This window comes from Kogia breviceps, chromosome 10 (genome assembly GCF_026419965.1).
Source record: "Kogia breviceps isolate mKogBre1 chromosome 10, mKogBre1 haplotype 1, whole genome shotgun sequence".
Taxonomy (NCBI): Eukaryota; Metazoa; Chordata; class Mammalia; order Artiodactyla; family Physeteridae; genus Kogia; species Kogia breviceps.
In genome coordinates this window covers 11,999,027-12,025,480 of record NC_081319.1, presented here as the reverse complement: position 1 = coordinate 12,025,480, position 26,454 = coordinate 11,999,027, and the positions used below count along the sequence as shown (strand labels likewise).

Sequence of the window (26,454 nt, the reverse complement as noted above, 5' to 3'; positions counted from 1 at the left end):
CCCACAGCCATCATCATTCTCAATATTGAAAAACTGAAACCATTTCCACTAAGATCAGGAACAAGACAAGGTTGCCCACTCTCACCACTATTATTCAACATAGCTTTGGAAGTTTCAGCGACAGCAATCAGACGAGAAAAAAAAATAAAAGGACTCCAAATCGGAAAAGAAGAAGTAAAGCTGTCACTGTTTGCAGATGACATGATAGTATACATAGAGAATACTAAAGATGCTACCAGAAAACTACTCGAGCTAATCAATGAATTTGGTAAAGTAGCAGGATACAAAATTAATGCACAGAAGTCTCTTGCATTTCTATACACTAATGATGAAAAATCTGAAAGTGAAATTAAGAAAACACTCCCATTTACCACTGCAACAAAAAGAATAAAATACCTAGGAATAAACCTACCTAAGGAGACAAAAGACCTGTATGAAGAAAACTATAAGACACTGATGACAGAAACTAAAGATGTCACAAACAGATGAAGAGATATACCATGTTTTTGGATTGGAAGAATCAACATTGTGAAAAGGACTATACTACCCAAAGCAATCTACAGATTCAATGCAATCCCTATCAAACTACCACTGGCATTTTTGACAAAACTAGAACAAAAAATTTCACAATGTGTATGGAAACACAGAAGACTCCGAATAGTCAAAGCAATCTTGAGAAAGAAAAATGGAGCTGGAGGAATCAGGCTCCCAGACTTCAGACTATACTACAAAGCTACAGTAATCAAGACAGTATGATACTGGCATAAAAACAGAAATATAGATCAATGGAACAGGATAGAAAGCCCAGAGATACACCCATGCACATATGATCACCTTATTTTTCATAAAGAAGGTAAGAATATACAATGGAGAAAAGACAGCCTCTTCAATATCTGATGCTGGGAAAACTGGACAGCTACATGTAAAAGAATGAAATTAGAACACTCCCTAACACCATACACAAAAATAAACTCCAAATGGATTAAAGACCTAAATGTAAGGCCAGACACTATCAAACTCTTAGAGGAAAACATAGGCAGAACACTCTATGACATAAATCACAGCAAGATCCTTTTTGACCCACCTCCTAGAGAAATGGAAATAAAAACAAAAATAAACAAATGGGACCTAATGAAACTTAAAAGCTTTTGCACAGCAAAGGATAACATAAACAAGAAGAAAAGACAACCCTCACAGTGGGAGAAAATATTTGCAAATGAAGCAACGGACAAAGGATTAATCTCCAAAATTTACAAGCAGCTCATGCAGCTCAATATCAAAAAACCAAACAACCCAATTCAAAAATGGGCAGAAGACCTAAAGAGACATTTCTCCAAAGAAGATATACATATTGCTAACCAACACATGAAAGGATGCTCAACATCACTAATCATTAGAGAAATGCAAATCAAAACTACAATTAGGTATCATCTCACACCAGTCAGAATGGCCATCATCAAAAAATCTACAAACAGGGCTTCCCTGGTGGTGCAGTGGTTGAGAGTCCGCCTGCCGATGCAGGGGACGCGGGTTCGTGCCCTGGTCTGGGAAGATCCCACATGCCGCGGAGCGGCTGGGCCCGTAAGCCATGGCCACTGAGCCTGCGCGTCCGGAGCCTGTGCTCCGCAACGGGAGAGGGCACAACAGTGAGAGGCCTGCAAAAAAAAAAAAAATCTACAAACAATAAATGTTGGAGAGGGTGTGGAAAAAAGCAAACCCTCTTGCACTGTTGGTGGGAATGTAAATTGATACAGCCACTATGAAGAACAGTATGGAGGTTCCTTAAAAAACTAAAAATAGAACTACCATATGACCCAGCAATCCCACTATGGGGCATATACCCTCAGAAAACCATAATTCAAAAGAAGTCATGTACCACAATGTTCATTGCAGCTCTATTTCCAATAGCCAGAACATGGAAGCAACCTAAGTGTCCATCAACAGATGAATGGATAAAGAAGATATGGCACATATACACAATGGAATACAACTCAGCCATAAAAAGGAACGAAACTGAGTTATTTGTAGTGAGGTGGATGGACAAAGAGTCTGTCATACAGAGTGAAGTAAGTCAGAAAGAGAAAAACAAATACCATATGCCAACATATATATATGGAATCTAAAAAAAAAAATGGTTCTGAAGAACCTAGGGGCAGGACAGGAATAAAGACGCAGACAAAGAGAATGGACTTGAGGACATGGGGAGGGGGAAGGGTAAACTGTGACGAAGTGAGAGAGTGGCATGGACTTATACATACTACCAAATGTAAAACAGATAGCTAGTGGGAAGCAGCCGCATAGCACAGGGAGATCAGCTCAGTGCTTTGTCTCCACCTAGAGGGGTGGGATAGGGAAGGTAGGAGAGAGATGCAAGAGGGAGGCGATATGGGGATATATGTAAATGTATAGCTGATTCACTATGTTATAAAGCAGAAACTAACACACCATTGTAAAGCAATTATACTCCAATAAAGACGTTAAAAAAAAAGAGAGAAAACGAAATGGTTTTAACATTGCTTCATTAATGTATGGTTTTGCTGACAAAAGAGCAGAAAAAAAGTAACACTCACGGAGGGAAACATGCGATACGCAGTCTGGAAAAGAGTTTGGTTATATATCTGAAACCCTTATCAAGAAAGTTTTCTAGTCTTTGACTCATTAATTTCACTGTTAGGAATCTATCTTTTAAAAAATCAGCAGACTAATATGGACCTACTGTATAGCACAGGGAAGTCTTCTCAATACTTTGTAATGACCTACATGGAAAAGGAATCTAGAAAAGAGTGGATATATGTCTATGTATAATTGATTCACTCTGCTGTACAGCAGAAACTAACACAACATTGTAAATCAACTATATTCCAATAATATTTTTTTAAAAATCATCAGAGATACAATTTAATATCTATGCATAAGATGTTCAGTGTTGTTTAGCAGAAAAACAGATATAATGTAAATTTGCAAAAATAAGAGGTAAATAAATTAGGGTTCATTCAAATGACAAGTTATCCAGCTACTAAAAGACATGTATTTGTGAAGAACTGCTAATGACAGATAAAATGTTGCTGACCTTATACAGGGAAAAACAGTAGGATTTTAAATACTATAGTATCACCCAAAAGCAATATGTAAAAAATGTATAGGCACATATACACCAGAAACATTTGTGCTGGCATCTATGGTAGTTAAGAGCATGGTCTTTGAAAACAAACCGACCTGGTTCAAATCCCAGCTGTGCTGCTTTCCAGCTGTGTAACCTTGGGCAAGTTAGTTAACCTCTGTGTGCCTCAGAATGCTCACCTGGAAAACGGGGACAACAGTACCTACCTTACAGAGCGGAAGAGACATTAAACGAGGTAATTCATGCAAATGGCTCAGCAACATGCCCGGCACTCTGCAAGCGCTCACTAACTACTAGCCATTATTAGGAGCATCATTAACACAGGAGGCCAATGGGAGGAAATGCACCTAAACGTTAACAGGGGTTACCTATCTCTGGGTGGTAGGATTCCAGATCCTTTCAATTTTCTCCTCTGTACACTTCTTGTTTTCTCCAAGTTTCCACAACAAGTATTATGGAATCAGAAAGGAAAAGGTGTTACAGAAAAGGAACGTCTGGTTAATGATCAGTGTTTGCTACGTGCGGTGGTGGAAGGAGGCAGGAAAGGGGCAGCGCGTGGGGCAGAGAGTGAGCGGCGCTCTCCCTCATTGCTGGCGGTTTCTCGGTGTGCAGCCGCCGCCGCCGCCATCCGTCACAAGCCTCGCTACTCACAGGCGCAGTCCCTCGAAAGCCGTCCTCTCCGGTGTTGGTCACAGGAAACTCGCCCTGCCAAATGTTGGCATAATGTTGGCCCTTCGGCTGCAGTTTGTTGCCCCAGGGGAAGAGTCTGTCAGAAGAGACACAGGCATCAGCCTGTCAAACAGACACAGGCTTCTGGACGAAAGTCAAGAGGAGGAAGGCAGTGAAACAGAGAACATTGCTTGCTTGTTCCGAGTGAGCTATTTTAAAACAAAAAAAAATACATAAAGCTTTTAATCAGGATTTTTTTTTTTTTAACTTCCGCACAACCAGTTCATGTCAAGTTCACAACAACCTTGGTCTCTCCCGAGGACTCAGGAGGCCTGAAATAAATCACAGACTAAAAGAAGGGCTTATAGGAGGCTGGGAAAGCAGACATCATCCTGGACTTATATGGAAGCATGATCAGGCAACATCACACCGCACTTTTTTATAAAGCCTTCGTTATTTTAAGGAGCCTTTCCTAGATGTGACCCAAACATGAGTTTTCTGTCTCATGGCTCTGGAAGCAAAGATATATTGCTGCTTCAGGAGATGCCTAAAATAAGAAAATCCTAAAAGCAAGGCAGCCTGCCAGGAGGCTCTAAGGAAGACTATGTGACACAGGGATGGGGGCTCGATTGCCGTAGCCCACCTCACCGCACACATGGCTTTGGGAGACCGTCAGGGGGTGGTGACCCCTGCATCCATGTTTCCTAAGTAACTTCGCAGGCGGGAAGAAAGCCCAGTAGGAGTAAGCTGCGATCTGGCTGTGGTTTTAAATCGACTGTCCAGCCAACGTAAGTTCCGTAGATTTAGAAAAAGGTCCACATACTGTTAGGCAAAGACGAGACCCTCCAAGTACCTATTTTGCAGGCCTCCTCGACAGCTGTACTCCCACTCGGCTTCCGTGGGCAACCGCTTCCCTGCCCATGTGCAGTAGGCGACGGCGTCATTCCAGGAGACGTGAAGAACCGGGTGATCTGGCCTGGGGAACAGCGAGAGCAGAGTGAGCAGGGCAGGAACCGGAACCGGAACTGGATCCGGAACTGGAACCGGATCCGGAACTGGAACCGGCAGGACCGGCTTCAGCAAAGTGCCCATCAGCACCTTCACCTCAATCTGTGATGCTGAGGTGGACCTGGCCCCCAAATCAAGCCCCAGGGGGGCCATATCTGTCACCCTCTACCACGGGTTTCTGACATCTCAGGCTCCCAAAGAGGTTATGATCCCCCTTGGAACAAGACTCAAAACATTTCTGCACTTTGCAGGCGGGCCTGGACCCCCAGAGAATCTCACTTGGTGCAGTAGGTGTGGAGACGCACCAGCCAGATCCCTCTATGAGGAAGGAATGATTTTCCAGCTGCTGGGCGTGGCATTAGCAGAAGCTTCCAGCTCTCGGCTCCTTCAGGAGAGCCGCAAAGAGCCGCCTCACAGCCAGCAATGACCAACCATGGCAGGGGCATAAAGGCGCAGCCGTGTGAGTTCACCATAGCTAAATCCTACGGGTCATTTATACCCCAGAGCCCCAGGGACTGGGTGGGACGTCCTGGACCTGCACTGTAGTCTTGGCTTCTCTCTCTGCCCAATCCTGATTCCTCCCCATCCCTTCCACAGGCGTGGAACCCCTTATATAAATATTCTGCACACCAAGCTCTATCTCAGCATTTCCAGAGAATCCAATCTGTGATACTTGGCCTTAAACTTTGTGTCTTTCTGCTACAGACGAGTCAGCTATATGTGCCTCACTCTATGAAGTGAGGACTCTAGCAGATTCCAAGTAAGTCTTTATTTTTTCTAAAGGTAGAGGGGTAGGGAAGGTTAGGGGGAAAGTTTGAGAGTAAGAGGATAAACATATTTACCCAGCACCAGATAACTTTAATTCACTGCTCACTCTTTCTCAGGTGGACTCTACATTCCTAGGCTATTTCTTAAGCATCTTTGAATTCCCTACAGTAATTACACCACGACTTTCACTTATTCTTTACAAGCGTTTATTGAGTACCTATTACATGCCAGTCACTGTTTTCAGCACTGACAGTAAGACACGCACTTTTCTCAGAAGAAGGACTCACTTAGTGGATATAATACATTCCACTCTGAGTTTTCCTTCTACCCTTCGCTTTTTCTTCTACTATTAAATTCAGGAAAGAAGAAAATAATTGGGACCTAAGAGGCCGTCAACCTGAGGTACCCAAGAATCCTACAACTTTCCATCTCATGGTCTATTTCTACCACAGAGGCTACCATCTCAGACTTTTTTTTTTTTTAACATCTTTATTGGAGTAAAATTGCTTTACAATGGTGTGTTAGTTTCTGCTTTACAACAAAGTGAATCAGCTATACATATACGTATGTTCCCATATCTCTTCCCTCTTGCGTCTCCCTCCCTCCCATCCTCCCTCTCCCACCCCTCTAGGTGGTCACAAACCACCTAGCTGATCTCCCTGTGCCGTGCGGCTGCTTCCCACTAGCTATCCACCCTACGTTTGGTAGTGTATATACGTCCGTGCCACTCTCTCACTTCGTCCCAGCTTACCCTTCCCACTCCCCATATCAAGTCCATGCTTAGGTCTGTGTTTTATTCCCGTCCTACCCCTACCACCTCAGGCTTTGAAAGATTTCTGACGTTTTCAAGGGGCTCTATCCCTAAAGCCGAACTTCATGTACTTCCAGCTTCCTGACAATGAGGTCAATAACCGGGAATGCTGTCAAAAATAGCAGCTCAAAAATCCCATCTGAAAAATTGGGTTAGGAGAACAGTTTTCTTGGGCTGTTGAGTTGCTGAGTCCTGACCCAAACCTTTCTGTGTCTTCAGGGCTTAAAGTGCTATCCATTTTTGCTTGAGATAATTATTTCTTTGCCACCCTGGAGACTTGCTGACCGACTTGCAGCTCTGTGGTTTTTTGGTCAGACGGTGGCTTTAAAGTATGTCAGTCCAGGACTGGAGATAGCATGAGTCCTAAACCCAAGGCCTGAGCTTCTACGGCGGCCACCTGGCAGGACACCACCACTTACCTGTAACACAGATGGTCTCCTTCCTCACAATGAACCACTCACGAGGGAGAGCAAACAGACAAGTTGTAAAGGTTAAACATGTCACGAGATTTGTAATAAGCCTGTCAAAGGGGGAAAAAATCTCCAAGAGGGAACCCTCTGACAGGCCAAATGAGGGAGGAGGAAGGCCACTTATTAAGAGCTCTCTGTGAGCTAGGTGCTATGTTTGGGTCTGTGCATACAGTATTTCCTGCCATCCTATTTTCCTACCGACCAAGTGAGTAGAGTTTGTCATACTCACTCTTTTATAGAACATGGCCACTGAGTTTCTTTTCAACAGCATAGGAACCTATTTTGGAATGAAACACGTCATCTGGGGTAAGACCCACCAGCCTCACCTGTGCAGGACAGTCGAGTCGGGCCCTTCTGGGTGTCTCCAGTTAGCGCCTTTAACAGGTAACCACCAGGGAGCAGCTGCCACCTCAAAGCAACCCAGAATAAGCTGAGGTTAGCTATGATGCCTCTAGAAAAACACTGACTCAGTCTGTGCAGAAAAAAATCTCTCTTAAGGTCTTCAACTTCCAGTTGACTTACCAAATAACTTTACCAGATTATGAAAAATATAGATTTATATGTAACTAAATCTAACAAACAAGCATTATCTCGGGAATTCTCTGGCGGTCCACTGGTTAGTACTTGATGTTTCACTGCTGTGGTCCAGGTTCAATCCCTGGTTGGGGAACTAAAATCCAGGAAGCCACACGTTGTGGCCAAATTAAAAAAAAAACAAAAGCATGATCTCACATGATAAAGCACCACAGTGATTAAATAAATATGTATCTAAACGGTGTGTGTCTCCAAGAATTTTAAAAGACACACTGCTGGGCTTGCCTGGTGGCACAGTGGTTGAGAGTCCGCCTGCCGATGCAGGGGACGCGGGTTCGTGCCCCGGTCCGGGAAGATCCCACACGCCGCGGAGCGGCTGGGCCCGTGAGCCATGGCCGCTGAGCCTGCGCGTCCGGAGCCTGTGCTCCGCAACGGGAGAGGCCACAGCAGTGAGAGGCCTGCGTAACGCAAAAAAACAAAAAAAAGACACGCTGCTAGCTAACCCTCTATAATCTCTAACAAGTGAGACAGGTAGTACTGCTCCTATTTAAAAGCTGGCGAAACAGCATTAATCTTACAGTTAAGTGCAGGGCTGAAGGTCAACCAAGGTAGTCAGAGACCAAGCTGAAGCACAGCATAAAGACCTGGAGTGTGTTTTCAAACGACCCTGGTTAACATCCAGCCCAACGTTACTTGTATGGCTCTGCGCAAGCTCACTGGTTGCCTGGCCCCGGAGTCCTCATCTGTGAAATGGGCGCAGGCCCACCTGCCTCACCTACCTCAGGCTCAGACGAGGCTGCGTTAGACAAGGCCTGGGAAGTGCTCAGCCCAGATCCTGTTCCCAGAACCTTAACTCCTACTTTACGGTCCTGTTAACCCAAATACTAGTACCAAGTGGCCCTCACTTAGTGACTGACTGAGAACCTGGCTTTGGAGTCAGAGGCAAAACGAGATGGGACTCAGGGCGCTGCCACTCCCAGGGTGACCCCCCGGCGACCTAATCAATCTCCCCACACCCGTTTTCTCATTTGTAGGTGAAGACAGTAACCATGCCTACCTCAGGGGTTATTCCAAGGAGGAAAGAGAACATGCGCGCAGGGCTCAGGACCATGCCTAGCACTCAGCAAGCACTCGGTAAAGGGAACCAGTCTCAACCACGGGCCTCATGACGGTCACGAAGAGTTACAAACAAGTTACCATCATCAGTGATGCTAATACTAAGCAAAGAAGTTTGCAAATGCTTCTTCTAATATGAACCAGAGCAGACTCAAGGTTATCCCCATGACGCTGCTACTCTCAGTCCTCTGCGTCCTGGTGAGCCAGCCTGAGTGCAAGAGAAGGGAGAACGTGTTCCTGCTAACGATTACAGCGATCACTGAAAACAGGAAACCCTGTCGTGTTCTTTTTGCACATCAGCGCAATCAAAACATTCATGGTATTCCAATCACAACTGGATGGGCAAAACCCAAATTCTTCTATATTTCAACAAAAGAGGCATTGCGTCCTTCAAGGACACTACTGTAAAGTGTTTTATTTTTCAGAGAGCAGGAGAGGCGAAAGGCATGGCTTCTTCCTATTTCTTCTGTGGCACTGTGGCATCTTTAATGGGGAGATGTTCTCGCTGACTACTCTGCTTCATGTTTAGGTGCCAGTGACAGGTAACTCAGTCCATGTCAAGGGAAGACCTGCAGAGAAAGCCCAGGTCATCTCACTCTTACATTCCAGTACCTTTACATCACTCATCCACCTCTACCCCACCCCCAACACTAAGGCCGCCAGAAGGTTCTATCTCTCAAATAAAAAAATTAAAAAATTTTTAAAAGGAGAAGAAGAAGAATAAAAACAAACAGGGAAAATGTTAACCTTTGTTAAATCTGGGTGGTAGGAACTAGAAGGCCTATTTTTCTTATACCCTATTGTATTTTGAAATATTTCATCATTAGCAATTTTTTAACATCTTTATTGGAGTATAATTGCTTTACAATGGTGTGTTAGTTTCTGCTGTATAACAAAGTGAATTAGCTATACATATACATACATCCCCACATCTCCTCCCTCTTGTGTCTCCCTCCCACCCTCCCTATCCCACCCCTCTAGGTGGTCACAAAGCACTGAGCTGATCTCCCTGTGCTATGCGGCTGCTTCCCACTAGCCATCTGTTTTACATTTGGTAGTGTACATATGTCCATGCTACTCTCTCACTTCATCCCAGCTTACCCTTCCCCCTCCCCATGTCCTCAAGTCCATTAGTAATTTTTTAATGGATTTATCTATTCTATTACTGATGGGCATTTGGGTAGCTTTCAGTTTGGGCTACTATGAATGGTAGTACTTCTGTGAAGATTCTTGAAAGCTCATGACTTAGTAAATATGCATAAGCATTTCTGCTGAATGCACGCTGTGGAGTGGAAATGCTGGATGCCAGGACAGACACAGGCACAGCTGTAGTAAAGACAGCCGAACACAAGCCTTGATGGCAGAAGTCCTCCACGGTTCCCGACCTTCTTCAACGGGGAACTTCCACGGAGGTGGCTTGTGCGCGGTAGACCCAGGGCAGCTGCTCCAGTGGCCTCTGAGTCCATTACCTTTCCCTCTCCTCTTCCCCTTAACTCACTCTGGTTGCAAATATTTACTGAGCACCTACTATCTGCCAGGAGCTGAGCCTAATTCCTAAAGAGGATCTTCAACTCCCAGAATCCTCTGAGTATGACTTAAGACAGTGGGTATATTGAGAGTTTTTCAATTATTTATTGCACATATTTATCTTACATGGTTAGCTGCACAAAGCAGGATACAAAGTGTGAACCTAGGCATTTTATTTTCTTCCAAAAATATCTACAAAACTCAAATTGGTGGGTCCAGGTACCACCTTACACACATCAGTTCTATAGCTCCTACTCAACTTCCTCCCCGACATATACACACACTTTCCTCTCCTTCTAGATATCTGCTTTTCATTTCTCCCACTATCACTCTTGCCTGAAATCTTTCACATTTCTTAGCAACCCATCGAAAACACACCACCTGAGCACTATTGACTCATTAGGCCACATAATTCCTTGCTGGAAGGGTGCTGTCCCGTGCATTGTAGGATGCTCAGCCACATTGCAGACCCTTCCCCACTACATGCCAGTAGCATCCTACCCGCGACCCAACTATGACAACCAAAACTGTGCCCATATTCACCAAGCCCCAAGCGAGACAAAGCTACGGGTCCTATAAGGGAACCTAAGGGCATCGCCACCTCTCAGAAAGACTAACTCCCCATTGTAATGGTCAGATGCAGAGTCAGGAACCATTTCCACATAGGACACATGAAGAAGGAAAGGTAAGTAATCAAAGTCACGCACAACAGAAGACTGAGCTCAGACGTAGTACATCATTCATCATAGCCAAGTTGTCCTGGGAAAGCCATGTTCTCTGGCCAAACGTATGGCAAATCCCATCGAGTGTCACTCAATGCTTTCTTCCAAATATCACTGTTAACTCCATGTTTTTATTTGTTAGCATCTTTATTTGAGTATAATTGCTTTACAATGGTGTGTTAGTTTCTGCTGTATAACAAAGTGAAGTCAGCTATACATATACATATATCCCCATGTCTCCTCCCTCTTGAGTCTCCCTCCCACCCTCCCGATCCCACCACTAGGAGGTCACAAAGCACCGAGCTGATCTCCCTGTGCTACGTGGCTGCTCCCCACTAGCTATCTATTTTACATTTGGTAGTGTATATAAGTCCATGCCACTCTCTCACTTAGTCCCAGCTTACCCTTTCCCCTCCTCCTGTCCTCAAGTCCATTCTCTACATTTGCATCTTTATTCCTGTCCTGCCCCTAGGTTCTTCAGAACCATTTTTTGTTTTAGTTTCCAAATAAACGTGTTAGCACACGGTATTTGTGTTTCTCTTTCTGACTTAACTTCACTCTGTATGACAGACTCAAGGTCCATCCACCTCACTACAAATAACTTAATTTAGTTTCTTTTTATGGCTGAGTAATATTCCATTGTATATATGTGCCACATCTTCTTTATCCATTCATCTGTTGAGGGACACTTAGATTGCTTCCATACCCTGGCTATTGGAAATAGAGCTTCAATGAACACTGTGTTACAGGACTGTTTTTGAATTATGGTTTTCTGAGGGTATGTGCCCAGTAGTGGGATTGCTAGTACATATGGTAGTTCTATTTGTAGTTTTTTAAGGAACCTCCATACTGTTCTCCATAGTGCCTGTATCAATTTACATTCCCACCAACAGTGCAAGAGTGTTCCCTTTTCTCCACACCCTCTCCGGCATTTATTGTTTGTAGATTTTTTGATGATGGCCATTCTGACCAGTGTGAGATGATATCTCATTGTAGTTTTGATTTGCATTTCTCTAATGATTAGTGATGTTGAGCATCCTTTCATGTGTCTGTTAGCAATCTGCATCTCTTCTTTGGAGAAATGTCTCTTTAGGTCTTCTGCCCATTTTTGGATTGAGTTGTTTTGGTTTTTTTGATATGGAGTTACATGAGCTGCTTGTAAATTTCAGAGATTAATCCTTTGTCAGTTGCTTCATTTGCAAATATTTTCTCCCATTCTGAGGGTTGTCTTTTCTCCTTGTTTATGTTTTCCTTTGCTGTGCAAAAGCAGGTAGGATTCTATTGCTATAAACTTCCCTCTTAGGACTGCTCTTGCGGCATCCCAAAGGTTTTGGGTTGTTGTGTCTCCATTGTCATTTGTTTCTAGGTATTTTTTTATTTCCTCTTTGATTTCTTCAGTGATCACTTCGTTATTAAGTAGTGCATTGTTTAGCCTCCATGTGTTTGTATTTTTTACAGATCTTTTCCAGTAATTGATATCTAGTGTCATAGTATTGTGGTCAGAAAAGATACTTGATACGATTTCGATTTTCTTAAATTTACCAAGGCTAGATTTGGGACCCAAGATATGATCTATCCTGGAGCATGTTCCATGAACACTTCAGAAGAAGAAAGTGTGTTCTGTTGTTTTTGGATGGAATGTCCTATAAATATCAATTAAGTCCATCTTGTTTAATGTATCATTTAAAGCTTGTGTTTCCTTATTTATGTTCATTGTGGATGAGCTGTCCATTGGTGAAAGTGGGGTGTTAAAGTCCCCTACTATGATAGTATTATTGTCAATTTCCCATTTTATGGCTGTTAGTATTTGACTTATGTATTGAGGTGCTCCTATGTTGGATGCATAAATATTTACAATTGTTATATCTTCTTCTTGGATTGATCCCTTGATCGTTATATAGTGTCCTTCTTTGTCTCTTGTAATAGTCTTCATTTTAAAGTCTACTTTTTCTGATATGAGGATTGCTACTCCAGCTTTCTTTTGATTTCCATTTGCATGGAATATCTTTTTCCATCCCCTCACTTTCAGTCTGTATGTGTCCCTAGGTCTGAAGTGGGTCTCTTGTAGATGGCATATATATGGGTCTTGTTTTTGTATCCATTCCGCCAGTCTATGTCTTTTAGTTGGAGCATTTAATCCATTTACATTTAAGGTAATTATCGATATGTATGTTCCTGTCACCATTTTCTTAATTGTTTTAAGTTTTTATTGTAGGTCTTTTTCCTTCTCTTGTGTTTCCTGCCTACAGAAGTTCCTTTAGCATTTGTTGTAAAGCTAGTTTGGTGGCGCTGAATTCTCTTAGCTTCTGTTTGTCTGTAAAGGTTTTAATTTCTCCATCTAATCTGAATAGCGATCCTTGCTGGGTAGAGCAATCTTGGTTGTAGGTTTTTCCCTTTAAATATGTCCTGCCACTCCCTTCTGGCTTGCAGAGTTTCTGCTGAAATATCAGCTGTTTACATTATGGGGATTTCCTTGTATGTTGTTTATTGTTTTTCCCTGCTGCTTTTAATATTTTTTCTTTGTGTTTAATGTTTGATGGTTTGATTAATATGTGTCTTGGCGTGTGTCTCCTCGGATTTATCCTGTATGGGACTCTCTGCACGTCCTGGACTTGATTGACAGCTTTCTTTCACATATTAGGGAACTTTTCAACTATAATCTCTTCAAATATTCTCTCAGTCCCTTTCTTCTTCTCTTCTTCTTCTGGGACCCCTATAAGTCGAACGTTGGTGCATTTAATGTTGTCCCACAGGTCTCTGAGACTGTCCTCAATTCTTTTCATTCTTTTTTCTGTATTCTGCTCAACAGGAATTATTTCCACTATTTTATCTTCCAGGTCACTTATCCGTTCTTCTCCCTCAGTTGTTCTGCTATTGATTCCTTCTAGAATACTTTTAATTTCATTTATTGTGTTGTTCATCATTGTTTGTTTGCTCTTTAGTTCTTCTACATTGTCATTAAACGTTTCTTGTATTTTCTCCATTCCATTTCCAAGATTTTGGATCATCTTTACTATCATTACTCTGAATTCTTTTTCAGGTGGTCTGCTTATTTCCTCCTCATTTGTTTGGTATTGTGGGTTTTTACCTTGATCCTTCATCTGCTGTGTGTTTCTCTGTCTTCTCAATTTGCTTAACTTACTGTGTTTGGGGTCTCCTTTTCGCAGGCTGCAGGTTCATAGTTCCCGTTGTTTTTGATGTCTGCCCCCAGGGGCTAACGTTGGTTCAGTGGGCTGTGTAGGCTTCCTGGTGGAGGAGACTAGTGCCTGTGTTCTGGTGGATGAGGCTGGATCTTGTCTTTCTGGTGGACAGTACAACAACCAGTGGTGTATTTTGGAGTGTCTGTGAATTTATTATGATTTTAGGCAGCCTCTCTGCTAACGGGTGGGGTTCTGTTCCTGTCTTGCTAGTTGTTTGGCATAGGGTGTCCAGCACTGTAGCTTGCTGGTCACTGAGGAGGGCTGGGTCTTAGCGTTGAGATGGAGATCTCTGGGAGAGCTTTTGCCATTTGATAGTACATGGAGCTGGGAAGTCTCTGGTGGACCAGTGTCCTGTACTCGGCTCTCCCACCTCAGAGGCACAGGCCTGACACCCGGCCAGAGCACCTAGACCCTGTCAGCCAAACGGCTCAGAAGAGGGAGAAAAAAAGAAAGAAAAACAGAGAAAAATAAAGCAAAGTTATGAAAATAAAAAATTTTTTTAATTATTAAAAATAAAAGTTAAAAAGTAATTTAAAAAAAGAAAGGAGAGAGCAACCAAACCAAAAAAGAAATCCACCAATAATAACAAGCGCTAAAAACTATACTTAAAGAAAAAAAAAGAAAAAGGACAGACAGAACCCTAGGACAAATGGTAAAAGAAAAGCTACAGAGACAAAATCACACAAATAAGCATAGACATACACACTCACAAAAAGAGAAAAGGAAAATATATATATATATATCTATATATTAAAAAAAAGAGCTACCAAATCAATAAACAAATCTACCAATGATAATAAACTCTAAATACTAAACTAAGACAAATGTAAAACCAGGAACAAATTAGATGCGGAAAGCAAACCCCAAGTCCACAGTTGCTCCCAAAGTCCACCACCTCAATTTGGGATGATTCATTGTCTATTCAGGTATTCCACAGATGCAGGGTACATCAAGTTGATTGTGGAGATTCAAACCGCTGCTCCTGAGGCTGCTGGGAGAGATTTCCCTTTCTCTTCTTTGTTCGCACAGCTCCAGAGGTTCAGCTTTGGATTTGGCCCCGCTTCTGCATGTAGGTCACCTGAGGGCGTCTGTTCTTTGACCAGACAGGTAGGGGTTAAAGGAGCAGCTGATTAGGGGCTCTTGCTCACTCAGGCCAGTGGGAGGGAGGGGTATGGAATGTGGGGCGAGCCTGCAGCAGCAGAGGCTGGCACAATGTTGCAACAGCCTGAGGTACACTGTGTGTTCTCCCGTGGAAGTTGTCCCTGGATCACAGGACCCTGGCAGTGGTGGGCTGCACAGGCTCCCAGGATGGAAGGTGTAGATAGTGACCTGTGCTTGCACACAGGCTTCTTGGTGGCTGCAGCAGCAGCCTTAGCACTTCATGCCCATCTCTGGGATCCGTGCTGATAGCTGCAGCTTGTGACCTTCTCTGGAGCTCCTTTACGCAGTGCTCTGAATCCCCTCTCCCCACACACCTGGAAACAACTGTCTCTTGCCTCTTTGGTAGGTCCAATTTTTTTCCCAGACTCCCTCCCGGCTAGCTGTGGTGCACTACCCCCTTAGGCTGTGTTCACACAGCCAACCCCAGTCCTCTCCCTGGGATCTGACCTCCAAAGCCTGAGCCTCAGCTCCCAGCCCCCACCTGCCCCAGTGTGTGAGGAGACAAGCCTCTCGGACTGGTGAGTGCTGGTTGGCACAGATCCTTTGTGCAGGAATCTCTCCACTTTGCCCTCTACATCCCTGTTGCTGCACTCTCCTCCGTGGCTCTAAAGCTCCCCACCCCGCCACACCCCGTCTCCGCCAGTGAAGACGCTTCCTAGTGTGTGGAAACTTTTCCTCCTTCACAGCTCCCCACCTAGGTGCAGGTCCTGTCCCTGTTCTTTTGTCTCTGGTTTTTCATTTTTCTTTTGCCCTCCCCAGGTACATGGGGAGTTTCTTGCCTTTGGGGAAGTCTGAGGTCTTCTTCCAGCATTCAGTAGCTATTCTGTAGAAGTTGTTCCACATGTAGATGTATCTCTGATATATTTGTGGGGAGGAAGGTGATCTCCATGTCTTACTCCTCCACCATCTTGAAGGTCCCTCTCAACTCCATGTTTTTAAAAACTTGTTCTTGAACTCCTGGTCATGTCTTGAAAATAAATGTTATTCTACTATGTTTAGGAACTTATGAAATAAGCACCTTTTGAGAGTCATCTATGAGCCAATTAACTCAAGGTTACACTGCAAATTATGACATCTCTCATTCCTTTTCTTTAAGAGATAGTTTTCTGGTGTGTTCTTTCCAGATTCACAGCAGCAACATGAGTGGACTAGCATCTGTGACAAGCCTCATCCTAAAAAGAGAAATTTGGGGGGTGGGGGGGAAATGTGGTTGCCCATCTACATATTTTCTGTTCAACTGAGACACTTCTAGTTGAGTTACAACACTCCCTCATATCCAGGGGTAAAAGGACTTAACTTGACCTATTTCAAGTCAACCATCTCCATAGCGACAGTCTTGGGTTTAAGTTGAAACAGCTGTACCAGACAGCCAGCAACCAATTACAATGTAAATAGGATCCTTGTGAGTAGTGATGTCCCCTTGAGAAATGGACTTCAGAGAGCAAAGACATCTTTTCCCACCTCTCCCTAGGGACATAACCATACTGGTAGTAACAGCTTAAAGAAAAGAAAAGGGGAAGACAGCAAAGGTGCCTTTATTCTTGCCAAGAAGTGGTAAATTATGCTTTTCATACACACACAGCCTAGAATGAAGTCAGCACAGGAAAAAGAGCACTGCGTAATTATGCACATTCAAGTGCAAAATGTCAAGTTCACAACTTTACAACTGTTCTTTTAAAAATTAAATGCATTTATACAAGAGAATTAAAAAGATGGACATTTCTTGAAACGTAGTATAAACATGACAGTTACACCATAAAAAAAGCCTGAGAGAATGTTTCAACTGGCACCAGTGAACAATGAGAAATCACAGATCTGTTCAAATTCATGAAGTATAAATAAAACTGGATGAGAATCAAATGCAACTGAAGGAATAAAATGGAATAGAAAGCACACGAGTAAAAATCTCTTTCTTCAACACCCAACACAAATGTAGAAAATTAAGAACTAGGCTTGAATAAAGACTAAAAACAAATTCATCATTAAAATAGATAGGTAGTCAAGTCTGACAGCTTATTTCAAACTAAACCCTAAAGCAGGTACCTTGACTACTTAATAGAACACATGAGAGTGAAAAATCCATGCTTTTTCAAACAGAGTACAAATATTTAAGAAATTTAAGGCAGATCTGAAATTTTTAAATACTTTTTGCTTCAGTTCTTAGTGAAATTCCTCATGCTAGAATACACTGCATTCCCCGAGACCAATCAGTATACCGTAAACATTCGTTACGTGTCCTTAAGAGAGTAGTAGAAATCCTATAGAGTCACTCATTATAGACAATGTGTAAAAAACAGCCAAAGGGAGAGGGCAGACAGCAGAAGCAAGAAGAATTACAATCATGCAGCCCATTGAACAACAACCACATTCACAGAAAGATAGAAAACATGAAAAAGCAGAGGGCTATGTACTAGATGAAGGAACAAGATAAAACCGCAGAAAAACAACTGAATGAAGTGGAGATAGGCAACCTTCCAGAAAAAGAATTCAGAATAATGGTAGTGAAGATGATCCAGGACCTTGGAAAAACAATGGAGGCAAAGATCGAGAAGATGCAAAAAATGTTTTACAAAGAAATACAAGAATAAAAGAACAAACAAACAGAGATGAACAATACAAAAACTGAAATGAAAACTACACTAAAAGGGTTCAACAGCAGACCAACAGAGGCACAAGAACGGATAAGTGACCTGGAAGACAGAATGGGGGAATTCAGTGCTGTGGAACAGAATAAAGAAAAAACAATGACAAGAAATGAAGACAGCCTAAGAGACCACTGGGACAACATTAAACGCAACAACATTCGCATTATAGGAGTCTCAGAAGGAGAAGAGACAGAGAAAGGACCTGAGAAAATATTTGAAGAGATTATAGTCGAAAACTTCCCTAACATGGGAAAGGAAATAGTCAATCAAGTCCAGGAAGCGCAGAGAGTCCCATACAGGATAAACCCAAGGAGAAACACGCCAAGACAAATAGTAATCCAATTGGCAAAAATTAAAGACAAAGAAAAATTATTGAAAGCAGCAAAGGAAAAATGACAAATAACATACAAGGGAACTCCCATAATGTTAACAGCTGATTTCTCAGCAAAAACACTACAAGCCAGAAGGGGGTGGCATGATATACTTAAAGTGATGAAACGGAAGAACCTACAACCAAGATTACTCTGCCCAGCAAGGATCTCATTCAGATTCGATGGAGAAATCAAAAGTTTTACAGACAAGCAAAAGCTAAGAGAATTCAGCACCACCAAACCAGCTCTACCACAAATGCTAAAGGAACTTCTCTAAGTGGGAAACACAAGAGAAAAAAACGACCTACAAAAACAAATCCAAAACAATTAAGAAAATGGTCATAGGAACATACATATCGATAATTACCTTAAACGTGAATGGAAAACAGAATCCAACAGCACATTAAAAGGATCATACACCATGATCAAGTGGGGTTTATCCCAGGAATGCAAGGATTCTTCAATATACGCAAATCAATCAACGTGATACACCATATCAACAAACTGAAGGAGAAAAACCATATGATCATCTCAATAGATGCAGAGAAAGCTTTTGACAAAATTCAACACTCATTTATGATAAAAACCTTGCAGAAAGTAGGCATACAGGGAACTTTCCTCAACATAATAAAGGCCATATACGACAAACCCACAGCTAGCATCGTTCTCAATGGTGAAAAACTGAAACCATTTCCACTAAGATCAGGAACAAGACAAGGTTGCCCACTCTCACCACTCTTATTCAACATAGTTTTGGAAGTTCTAGCCACAGCAATCAGCGAAGAAAAAGAAATAAAAGGAATCCAAATAGGAAAAGAAGAAGTAAAGCTGTCACTGTTTGCAGATGACATGATACTATACATAGAGAATCCTAAGGATGCTACCAGAAAACTACTAGAGCTAATCAATGAATTTGGTAAAGTTGCAGGATACAAAATTAATGCACAGAAATCTCTGGCATTCTTATACACTAATGATGAAAAATCTGAGACTGAAATTAAGAAAACACTCCCATTTACCATTGCAACAAAAAGAATAAAATATCTAGGAATAAACCTACCTAAGGAGACAAAAGACTTGTATGCAGAAAACTATAAGACACTTATGAAAGAAATTAAAGATGATACAAATAGGTGGAGAAATATACCATGTTCTTGGATTGGAAGAATCAACATTGTGAAAATGACTATACTACCCAAAGCAATCTACCGATTCAATGCAATCCCTATCAAATTACCACTGGCATTTTTTACAGAACTAGAACAAAAAATTTCACAATTTGTATGGAAACACAAAAGACCCCGAATAGCCAAAGCAATCTTGAGAACGAGAAATGGAGCTGGAGGAATTAGGCTCCCTGACTTCAGACTCTACTACAAGGCTACAGTAATCAAGACAATATGGTACTGGCACAAAAACAGAAATATAGATCAATGGAACAGGATAGAGAGCCCAGAGATAAACCCACACACATATGGTCACCTTATCTTTGATAAAGGAGGGAAGGATATACAGTGGAGAAAAGACAGCCTCTTCAATAAGTGGTGCTGGGAAAACTGGACAGCTACATGTAAAAGTATGAAATTAGAACACTCCCTAACACCACACACAAAAATAAACTCAAAATGGGTTAAAGACCTAAATGTAAGGCCAGACACTATCAAACTCTTAGAGGAAAACATAGGCAGAACACTATACGACATAAATCACAGCAAGATCCTTTTTGACCCATCTCCTAGAGAAATGGAAATAAAAACACAAATAAACAAATGGGACCTAATGAAACTTAAAAGCTTTTGCACAGCAAAGGATACCATAAACAAGACCAAAAGACAACCCTCAGAATGGGAGAAAATATTTGCAAATGAAGCAACTGACAAAGGATTAATTTCCAAAATTTATAAGCAACTCATGCAGCTCAATAACAAAAAAACAAACAACCCAATCCAAAAATGGGCAGAAGAACTAAATAGACATTTCTCCAAAGAAGATATACAGATTGCTAACAAACACATGAAAGAATGCTCAACCTCATTAATCATTAGAGAAATGCAAATCAAAACTACAATGAGATATCATCTCACACCGGTCAGATTGGCCATCATCAAAAACTCTAGAAACAATAAATGCTGGAGAGGGTGTGGAGAAAAGGGAACCCTCTTGCACTGCTGGTGGGAATGTAAATTGATACAGCCACTATGGAGAACAGTATGGAGGTTCCTTAAAAAACTACAAATAGAACTACCATACGACCCAGCAATCCCACTACTGGGCATATACCCTGAGAAAACCATAATTCAGAAAGACTCATGTACCAAAATGTTCATTGCAGCTCTATTTACAATAGCCAGGACATGGAAGCAACCTAAGTGTCCATCAACAGATGAATGGATAAAGAAGATGTGGCACATATATACAATGGAATATTACTCAGCCATAAAAAGAAATGAAACTGAGTTATTTATAATGAGGTGGATGGACCTGGAGTCTGTCATACAGAGTGAAGTAAGTCAGAAGGAGAAAAACAAATACCGTATGCTAACACATATATATGGACTCTAAGGGAAAAAAATATCATGAAGAGATTAGTGGTAGGACGGGAATAAAACACAGACTTACTCGAGCATGGACTTGAGGATATGGGGATGGGGAAGGGTGGGCTGAGACGAAGTGAGAGAGTGGCAGGGACATATACACACTATCAAATGTAAATTAGATAGCTAGTGGGAAGCTGCTGCATAGCACAGGGAGATCACCTCTGTGCTTTGTGACCACCTAGAGGGGTGGGATAGGGAGGGTGGGAGAGAGGGTGATGCAAGAGGGAAGAGATATGGGAACATATGTATATGTATAACTGATTCAGTTTGTTGTAAAGGAAAAACTAACACACTATTGTAAAACAATTATACTCCAATAAAGATGTTAAAAAAAAAAATAAAATTAAAAAAAAAACGTGAATGGATTAAATGCTCCAACCAAAAGACACAGGCTTGCTGAATGGATACAAAAACAAGACCCATATATATGCTGTCTACAAGAGACCCACTTCAGACCTAGGGACACTTTCAGACTGAAAGTGAGGGGATGGAAAAAGATATTCTATGCAAATGGAAATCAAAAGAAAGCTGCAGTAGCAATACTCATATCACATAAAATAGACTTTAAAATACAGAATATTACAAGAGACAAGAAAGAAGACTACATAATGATCATGGGGTCAATCCAAGGAGATATAACAATTATAACTATATATGCACCCAACATAGGAGAACTGGAATACATAAGGCAACTGCTAACAGCTCTATAAAAGAGGAAATCGACAGTAACACAATAATAGTGGGGGACTTTAACACCTCACTTACACCAATGGACAGATCATCCAAAATGAAAATAAATAAGGAAACAGAAGCTTTAAATGACACAACAGACCAGATAGATTTAACTGATATTTATAGGATATTCCATCTAAACACAGCGATTACACTTTCTTCTCAAGTGCACATGGAACATTCTCCAGGATAGATCACATCTTGGGTCACAAATCAAGCCTCAGTAAACTTAAGAAAATTGAAATCATATCCAGCATCTTTTCTGACCACAACGCTATGATATTAGAAATGAATTACAGGGAAAAACACACAAATGCACAGAGGCTAAATAATATGTTACTAAATAACCAAGAGATCACTGAAGAAATCAAAGAGGAAATCAAAAAATACTTAGAAACAAATGACAATGAAAACACGACGATCCAAATCCTATGCAATGCAGCAAAAGCAGTTCTAAGAGGGAAGTTTAGAGCTATACAAGCCTACCTCAAGAAACAAGAAATATCTCAAATAAACTATCTAACCGTACACCTAAAGGAACTAGAGAAATAAGAACAAACAAAACCCAACGTTAGCAAAGGAAAGAAATCATAAAGATCAGAGCAAAAGTAAATGAAACAGAAACAAAGAAAACAATAGCAAAGATCAATAAAGCTAAAAGCTGGTTCTTTGAAAAGACAAACAAAATTGATAAACCATTAGCCAGATGCATCAAGAAAAAGAGGGAGAGGACTCAAATCAGTAAAATTAGAAATGAAAAAGAAGTTACAACATACACCACAGAAATACAAAGCATCCTAAGAGACTACTACAAGCAACTCTATGCCAATAAAATGGACTACCTGGAAGAAATGGACAAATTCTTAGAAAAGTATAACCTTCCAACAGTGAACCAGGAAGAAATAGAAAATATGAACAGACCAATCACAAGTAATGAAATTGAAACTGTGATTAAAAGTCTTGCAACAGGGCTTCCCTGGTGGCGCAGTGGTTGAGAGTCCGCCTGCCAATGCAGGGGACATGGTTTCATGCCCCGATCCAGGAGGATCCCACACGCCGCAGAGCGGCTGGGACCTTGAGCCATGGCCGCTGAGCCTGTGCGTCCGGAGCCTGTGCTGCAAAACGGGAGAGGCCACAACAGTGAGAGGCCTGCATACTGGAAAAAAAAAAAAAAAAGTCTTCCAACAAACAAAAGTCCAGGACCAGATGGCTTCACAGGCGAATTCTATCAAACATTTAGAGAAGAGCTAACACCCATCCTTCTCAAACTCTTCCAAAAAATTGCAGAAGAAGGAACATTCCCAAACTCATTCTATGAGGCCACCACCACCCTGATACCAAAACCAGACAAAGATACTACAAAGAAATCACAGACCAAAATCACTGATGAATATAGATGCAAAAATCCTCAACAAAATACTAGCAAACAGAATCCAACAACACATTAAAAGGATCATACACCATGATCAAGTGGGATTTATCCCAGGGATGCAAGGATTCTTCAATATATGCAAATCAATCAATGTGATACACCATATTAACAAAGTGAAGAAGAAAAACCATATGATCATCTCAGATGCAGAAAAAGCTTTTGACAAAATTCAACACCCATTAATGATAAAAACTCTCCAGAAAGTGGGCATAAAGGGAACCTACCTCAACATAATAAAGGCCATATATGACAAACCCACAGCAAACATCATTCTCAATGGTGAAAAACTGAAAGCATTTCCTCTGAGATCAGGAACAAGACAAGGATGTCCACTCTCCCCACTATTATTCAACATAGTTTTGGAAGTCCTAGCCACGGCAATCAGAGAAGAAAAAGAAATAAAAGGAATACAAATTGGAAAACAAGAAGTAAAACTGTCACTCTTTGCAGATGACATGATACTATATATAGAGAATTCTAAAGATGCCACCAGAAAACTACTAGAGCTAATTAATGAATTTGGTAAAGTAGCAGGATACAAAATTAATGCACAGAAATCTCTTGCATTGCTATACACTAATGATGAAAAATCTGAAACAGAAATTAAGGAACCACTCACATTTACCACTTCAACATAAAGAATAAAATACCTAGGAATAAACCTACCCAGGGAGACAAAAGACCTGTATGCAGAAAACTAGAAGATACTAATGAAACAATTAAAGATGATACCAACAGATGCAGAGATATACCATGTTCTTGGATTGGAAGAATCAATATTGTGAAAATGACTATACTACCCAAAGCAATCTACAGATTCAATGCAATCCCTATCAAACTACCAATGGCATGTTCTTGGATTGGAAGAATCAATATTGTGAAAATGACTATACTACCCAAAGCAATCTACAGATTCAATGCAATCCCTATCAAACTACCAATGGCATTTTTTATGGAACCAGAACAAAACATCTTAAAATTTGTACGGAGACACAAAAGACCCCGAATAGCCAAAGCAGTCCTGAGGGAAACAACTGGAGCTGGAGAAATCAGACTCCCTGTCTTCAGACTATACTACAGCTACAGTAATCAACATGATATGGTATTGGGACAAAAACAGAAACACAGATCAATGGAACAAGATAGAAAGCCCAGAGATAAACCCACACACCTATGGTCAACTTATCTATAACAAAGGAGGCAAGGATATATAATGGAGAAAAGACAGCCTCTTCAATAAGTGGTGCTGGGAAAACTAGACAGCTACATGTAAAAGAATGAAATTATAACACTCCCTAACACCATACACAAAAATAAACTCAAAACGGATTACAGACCTAAATGTAATAATGGACACTATAAAATTCTTAGAGGAAAACATAGGACGAACACTCTATGACATAAATCACAGCAAGATCTGTTTTTATCCACCTCCTAGAATAACGGAAATAAAAACAAAAATAAACAAATGGGACCTAAGCTTTTGCACAGCAAAGGAAACCATAAACAAGACAAAAAGACAACCCTCAGAATGGGAGAAAATATTTACAAACGAATCAACGGACAAAGGATTAATCTCCAACATATATAAACAGCTCATGCAGTTCAATATTAAAAAAACAAACAACCCAATCCAAAAGTGGGCAGAAGACCTAAATAGACATTTCTCCAAGGAAGACATACAGATGGCCAAGAAGCACATGAAAAGCTGCTCAACATCACTGATTATTAGAGAAATGCAAATCAAAACTACAATGAGGTATCACCTCATGCTAGTTAGAATGGGCTTCATTAGAAAATCTACAAACAACAAACACTGGAGAGGGTGTGGAGGAAAGGGAATCCTCTTACACTGTTGGTGGGAATGTAAACTGATACAGCCACTATGGAGAACAGTATAGAAGTTCCTTAAAAAATTAAAAATAGAATTACCGTATGATCCAGCAATCCCACTACTGGGCATATACCCAGAGAAAACCACAATTCAAAAAGACACATGCACCCCAATGTTCATTGCAGCACTATGTACAATAGCCAGGTCATGGTAGCAACCTAAATGCCCATCGACAGACGAATGGATAAAGAAGATGTGGCACATATATACAATGGAATATTACTCAACCATAAAAAGGAATGAAATTGGGTCATTTGTAGAGACGTGGATGGATCTAGAGACTGTCATACAGAGTGAAGTAAGTCAGAAAGAGAAAAACAAATATCGTATATTAACATATATATGTGGAGCCTAGAAAAATGGTACAGATGAACCAGTTTGCACAGCAGAAATAGAGACACAGATGTAGAGAAGAAACATATGGACCAAGCGGGGAAAGTGGCAGGGTGGTGGTGGTGTGAGGGATTGGGCGATTGGGATTGACATGTATACACTGATGTGTAAAAAACTGATGACTAATAAGAACCTGCTGTATACAAAAATAAAATTAAATTTTAAAAAATCTTTTAAAGAAAAACGGCCTAAGGGATCTTTAGCATCAAAGAACCCTTTAAAAGTGATCTAGGGCTTCCCTGGTGGTGCAGTGTTTGAGAATCTGCCTGCTAATGCAGGGGACAGGGGTTCGAGCCCTGGTCTGGGAGGATCCCACATGCCATGGAGCAACTAGGCCCGTGAGTCACAACTACTGAGCCTGTGCATCTGGAGCCTGTGCTCCACAACAAGAGAGGCCAGGATAGTGAGAGGCCCATGCAGCGCGATGAAGAGTGGCCCCCACTTGGCACACCTAGAGAAAGCCCTCACACAGAAACGAATACCCAACACAGCAAAAAGAAATGAATTAATAAACTCCTACCCCCAAAAAAAGGAAAAAAAGGGGATCTAGTTGACTCATTCTCAGTTGAGAACTCCATAAACATGGGAAAAGTAGATTTATGGCTTTTTACTAAAATTTTTTTTATTGAAGTATATTTGATTCATAATATTGTATTTGTTTCAGGTGTACAACCTATACTCCACTTAAAGTTATTACAATAGCTCTATTTCTCTGTGCTGTACAACATATCCTCGTTCCCTACCTATTTTGTACATAGTAGTTTGTATCTCGTATTCCCCTACCCCTATCTTGCCCTTCATCCCTTTCCTCTCCCCACTGGTAACCACTATATTGTTTCTGTATCTGTGAACCTGTTTCTGCTTTGTTATATGTATTTGTTTGTTTTAGTTTTTGGATTCTATATATAAGTGATAAAATACAGTATTTGTCTCTCTCTGTCTGACTTATTTCACTTAGCATAATGCTCTCTAGGTCCAGGATCTGGGGCTTTTTAAAAAATTCATAAAAACAAGACAAAACAATGTTTTATTTTTTTAAGTAATTTTTTACTTCTTTAGGCAAGGTGACCAAGTAAATTGATATAACCTATCTTGAAATTAATTTGACAATACTCAGCAAAAGGCTACATCACATGCATATCCATAGGGGAGACAGGCTGAGTCCCTTACTGTGCATCCACATGAAGGAATACAACATAATAACTAAAAATTATATGCAGGAAAAAAATGTAACTACTTGGATAATGTTCACAATTTAAAGTGAAAAAAGCCAGATGCAAGTA

At 41.1% G+C, this 26,454-nt stretch overlaps 1 protein-coding gene across 3 annotated transcripts in view; it reads right to left on the bottom strand.

Moving 5' to 3' along the window:
- The window catches only part of SUMF1 (sulfatase modifying factor 1), a 105,273-nt gene that overhangs the window by 43,968 nt on the left and 34,851 nt on the right, over nucleotides 1–26,454 (bottom strand). For 2 of the 3 annotated variants that reach the window (XM_059077518.2, XM_067043592.1), the window contains 3 exons: nucleotides 7,174–7,256; nucleotides 4,644–4,766; nucleotides 3,773–3,887 (listed from right to left, as the gene is read on the bottom strand). In XM_059077518.2, coding sequence (XP_058933501.1) covers nucleotides 3,773–3,887; nucleotides 4,644–4,766; nucleotides 7,174–7,256 — 321 coding nt within the window. Of the gene's footprint in view, nucleotides 1–3,489; nucleotides 3,888–4,643; nucleotides 4,767–7,173; nucleotides 7,257–26,454 lie in introns of all 3 variants that reach the window. The other variant, XR_010842499.1, reaches the window with a different exon arrangement.